This window comes from Lactuca serriola, chromosome 6, assembly GCF_051521515.1.
Source record: "Lactuca serriola cultivar US96UC23 chromosome 6, Lser_US96UC23_V15, whole genome shotgun sequence".
In the NCBI taxonomy this organism is placed as follows: domain Eukaryota; kingdom Viridiplantae; phylum Streptophyta; class Magnoliopsida; order Asterales; family Asteraceae; genus Lactuca; species Lactuca serriola.
The window spans coordinates 31,301,179-31,306,193 of record NC_136413.1 but is presented as its reverse complement, the minus strand read 5'-3'; the positions used below and the strand labels follow the sequence as shown (position 1 = coordinate 31,306,193).

Below are 5,015 nucleotides of genomic sequence, written 5' to 3'. Positions count from 1 at the left end.
GTTATTTGGGTCGGTTTTCGGGTATCTATTTTAGCCCAATTCGATTCTCGGGTTGTTCAGTCCGGGTTATCCGAATAAAGGTTTAATCGGGCCAAAATGACCAACCCGAAAATTAATGAATTTTGCTTAAATTAGTTACTACTTTATGTATTTGATTGAAACTTGTTTTAGGGTTTGAATATGGCTTAACAAATAGATGTTTCGTTGTTGTCTCTGATTTCACGTGAGCTTCCCGTTTCTGCCTTAACCAATGTTTTTTTTTGCCACTGGTAAACCCATTTGAAGTGTTGTACATGTTTGAGCTATGGTATTTCAAATGCTAGTTTCATTATGAACGAATATTGAATAAATTTATAAACAGAAAGTAATTTCAATCGATTACTAGTAGTTATTCAAGTTTCAATGGGTGTTTAATGTTTAAATATGAATTATCAATATTTAATATTTTTTTTTCTTGAACTCGATATAGTATTTCTTTATGTGGGTTATTTGGATCATTTCGGTTTATTTGGGTCATTTCAGGGTAATAATCGGTCCGGGCTTCGGTTCCAACTTTTTATCCAATTCGGGTTTCAGGTTATTCGGGTCCAATATAGTTCAGGTCGGTTTATGCCCGAAGCACATCCCTAATCGAGACCCATATTCCATAATTATAAAAAGCCATTAAATGCAGTTGTAAATATACTTGGAATTTTTTTGTGTAAAAAATGTATCATATTTTGTAGACAAATCACTAATATTTTTAATATGTTTGCATCATTTTGTAAAAATGTTGATGATATCCAATCACTAATATTAGTTATTTTAGTTCTTATTATATATTTTATGAGTTTGATTTGCTTTATAGTTTTAAAATAATTTCACAAAAAACAAATAGTACAGAAAACAAAACCAAAACAACATATACCAAACAACCATACAAATCTAACAGTATAACTATATAAGCTATATTTGGAATTTTTTTTTTTTATTTTAAATCTTTACATTCTTTCTAACCACAGATATCAGACAGAAGAAGTTTGATTCCTAAGTCTCTCATTCCTCGTGCATTCTTCCTAATAATCAAAAAAGTGAGACATAAAAACAACCATCATTAACAAACCCAAAAAAAAAAAAAAAAAAGTTATAGTTTTCTTAAATAAACAAATTTATTAACAATTTAATTAAATAAATACTTACTTGAAATTCCTTTAACAAAGAATAGCAACGCCTTTTCTCCAAATTCGCTGCTGCATGCTTTTTCTTCAAACCTTCACAAGCTTTCTTCTCTGCTTCCAACGTTACTTCCACATTTCTAAGCTTCTACAAAATATAAAAATAAATATATACAACTTCAAATTTTATAAAATCTATATAAATTCTTGTGATTATAATTTATTAATTTATATTACCTGTTTAATACTCTTTGAAATTCCATCTATGGAACTAGTCAAAGTTACTCGACCAGCAGGACTATTAAGTGCATCATGTAACTGTTTTTTTAATTTGCATAAAACAAAAAATAAATAATTACATTAATGATAATAAAAAAAATAATTATTTCGTTTATATATATAATTTACCTGTGAACTCATGGAGTTTAATAAAGAAGTTTCCTTCAACATCAGTTCTTTTATTTCCAATAAAGCGTTATATGTTGCATAGTATTTACGAGTTTGCCGAAGCTTTCCCTATTAACAAATGGAAATTTTAACAAAAAATATGTTGACTCTTTTAAAATTTAACATTCGAGAAAGAAAAAAATAAAAAATAAAAAAACTGACATACCTGAATGTGAACATTAAGTTCTGAAAACCTACGTTCATATCTACAGTGTAGAAAATACTTTTCAAATTTAACAAAAATATGTTGACTTTTCAAATTTAACAAAAAGTTTGTTGACTTTTTTATTTTATTTTATAAATCTTACTGAATAAGTTCTGCTTGTGTTGGAATATCATCACGTTGGCGCTTTAATGATATAATTTCCCTTAGCTTTGATGAAAGCTCCTGTAACAAAATTTACAGAAAGATTTTTTTTTATTTTTTTTTAAATATTTTTGTATATTCAAGGTGCATATATAATTATAAGAATTACAAGAAATACCATCTTTGCTGAATTCAATCTCTCAACAGCATCATTGATCTGTATCATCTTCTCCAATTCACTGATCTCCGATTGCAGTCTAGCATATACTTCACTGTAATTTGATTCATCTTCTTCTTCTTGCTTCTCAAGAACCTTGTTCATAATCATACATAACAACATACACAATTAATGATTTTGGTTAATTTTGAGAAGAATAAATTCAGCTTATAATGCATAAATGGAAACCTTTAATGTCTCCAGAAGTGGAAGTAATGTCTGTACGTTAGCAGTAGCTCCTTCTTTTGAAGCATTCATCTTCTTCAAAGCTTCTGTTATCTTTTGATCCTGAAGAACGATATAAAAAAAAGATTAGGAACTACTGAAAACGTACTTCATTAGGTTTCGAATGAGACAAGATACAATAATGAATAAACGTGATGATTAGATCAAGGGAATGAACTGATTTACCATTTCTGTCATCGAAGCGTTCAGTTCAACTACTGAATTTTTTTACAATCCTTAAATCTTCAAGCTGCAGGGTGAAAATTTTATCATCATATGAGGAAGACAAATTCTGTGGATTATACTTATGCCGCGGATGAAATCGCAATGTCAAAATCAAACAGCCAATAGCAACTTAGATAAACGAACCATTAGCTATGAAAAGATCAGAAAAATGTTTAAATCAACCTAATCGATTTGATACAGCATGCCCTAATTCTCCATTGATTTGGGGGATTTTTGTAACTGTTTATGGATACGTGAAGTATGCATTGAATTCCAGAACCATCGTAACAAGAAAACACACACGTAAATACACTTAAAGAGATAAAGAGAAGAACCTGGTGGCGAAAGGGGTGATTATTGGTGGCGACTAATGGTGGAGATAACCAATTTGATTGTTGAGGGTGTCGCCGGATTGATACCATGGCAATGGATGATTTTTTTAAATAAACAAGCTGAACCCTTGTAGAACTGACTGTATACATCTTAGACCCTCATAAAATTGCAATATTGTTCTTTTTTCGTTTAAATTTTCTCCTAATGATGTATGTTAAATCATTTTAATTACAATTATAAGTAAATTCTTGAAATGCATCTTATTATCAAAATACACCTCACTATCCGTAGTCAATGTCAAAGTCATTCCAAATCCCACAATGTCAGTTCTCACTCAAAAGGTCAAATAACTCTCACAAACAAAAAGAAAGAAGAATGTTACGAAAATATCAAAAAATTAATAATTTCGTGTATTATGCATGACCTTTTAATGAATAAATATTAGTTTTTAAAATTTGTCGTCCCATCCGATTTATCTCAAGTTTACCAAATTATTTTTCTTATCGCTATTTATAAGCACACTGCAAACCAAAAAAACACAATTTGCATTCTCAACTCTCAAGCCGTTCATCTGGTCTGCATCAATCTTCGTCCCTGCAATCTGCAATCTCACAGGTAAAACTTGTTTCTATTTTCTTTTTCTACAAGTTCTTATGTGTATACAAGAGAGTGATCTGTTATTATTTTCATGTTTTTTTGTGTATACAAGAAAGTATTATATTAAAATAAGTGTTCTTTTTGTATTACCTCTGACATTTATATATGTAATCCATGCGAATCATCCTCAAAAACAACATGAAAATATTAAATATAAGCACGAAATAGTAGTCTTCAGTTAAGTTTCAAGAAACATGTAATGGTTATTGCTTTTTATCAAAATATATGAAGTCTAGAATAACCAACCAGACTTGATCAATCAAGTCATATATGAAATTATCGGAAATTAAAATTAGTTTTTCCTGGCATTACCACTTCTAATGATTAAAAGAGTTTTATGCTTGTTCAGACTAATGTATGTTTACTTACGAGTTGTGCTTGACTTCTTATGCCACTTAGAATCACATATTTCATTAACAGATTGTAAGTGTTTGAAACTCGTTGTTATATAAAAACAATTGTTCCTTTTGTATTACCTCCACATTTATATATGCTATTGAATCATCCTCAAAAACAACATGGAAATATTAAAATAAGTGAACCTGACTATTTTTGTCATTCCTATTTTCATTTTTTCACTACCACTAGCAACGAGTAATTGTCATATTCTAAAATGTAATTGTTCTTGCTTTCTTTTTTTGCGACTCTTTCATTACTATTTTCATTTTTTATAACACTAACAATCGATACCGATCAGCAATAATAAGCCAAAATGTGTTATTGCTTTCTGTTTTCAATCCTTCTTACTAATGTCATTTGTTCTTCTTTGTTGTTCCATTGGACTATTTTGCCATTGCTCCTGTTTTTGGTATTATTTGCGAGAGATATATAGAGCTTCAGGAGGAAATGTTGAAACAACAAATGAAAGAATTGTCAGGTTTAGCAAGACTACAGACATCAAAATAGAAAGTATTTCAAAGGTTGGTGATTTATTTGCAAGTAATGATGTTACACTGGAGATCCAACGTATAGATGATAATGAAGATGACATTCAAGTGACATCTCCTATGTGTTTTTCACCTGAACAAAATTCAAGTGTGAAAAAAAAAATCATAGATGAAGTAGAAGAAGTTGAACCTCAACCTCAACCTGAAACTTGAACCAGAAACACTTGAAACAAAAATTATGAATGTTGTTGGTGATGTGGCTAATGCTATGAGGGAATGTAACAAAATCCTTGAAAGAGCTTACCATCATGAGTTAACTGTGATGAAATTTATCAAGAATTGCAACCAATGGGTTTGGAACCCCATGAAATACCAAATGCTCTCATGTATTTGGCTCGTAACCAAGTAAATGCGAGGACGTTGTTTACTTGTCTAATGAACATACGGAAGGATCTACTGAAAACAATGATGGACGCAGGTAAATGAGGAATTAGGATAAGATGTGTTGATTTGTTGTTTCTATGTTTGACTTAATTTTGGCTTCACGAATTAAATTCTGGTTT

At 30.0% G+C, this 5,015-nt stretch overlaps 1 protein-coding gene across 2 annotated transcripts; it reads right to left on the bottom strand.

Annotated features, from left to right (window-relative positions):
- Positions 1 to 865: 865 nt before the first annotated feature.
- On the bottom strand, positions 866 to 2,996 carry LOC145058014 (paramyosin-like protein). 2 transcript variants are annotated; one of them, XM_079005930.1, is made up of 10 exons: positions 2,911 to 2,996; positions 2,537 to 2,600; positions 2,315 to 2,413; positions 2,087 to 2,221; positions 1,910 to 1,989; positions 1,768 to 1,807; positions 1,563 to 1,670; positions 1,392 to 1,472; positions 1,180 to 1,302; positions 866 to 1,055 (listed from the first exon to the last, which is right to left on the bottom strand). In XM_079005930.1, exons 2-10 carry the CDS (start codon positions 2,546 to 2,548, stop codon positions 1,005 to 1,007), a joined length of 729 nt encoding a protein of 242 aa, XP_078862056.1. In that variant the 5' UTR covers positions 2,549 to 2,600; positions 2,911 to 2,996; the 3' UTR covers positions 866 to 1,004. The 2 variants fall into 2 exon arrangements, with proteins under 2 accessions (XP_078862056.1, XP_078862057.1); XM_079005931.1 differs by lacking the exon at positions 2,911 to 2,996 and adding an exon at positions 2,759 to 2,904.
- Positions 2,997 to 5,015: the final 2,019 nt, after the last annotated feature.

Excerpts from the sequence above, each read along its gene's own strand:
- LOC145058014 (XM_079005930.1), bottom strand. Across the intron at positions 2,222-2,314 it reads CACTTCTGGAGACATTAAAG|GTTCTTGAGAAGCAAGAAGA; the intron begins GTTTCCATTTAT and ends ATTATGAACAAG. Across the intron at positions 1,990-2,086 it reads GATTGAATTCAGCAAAGATG|GAGCTTTCATCAAAGCTAAG; the intron begins GTATTTCTTGTA and ends ATTTTGTTACAG.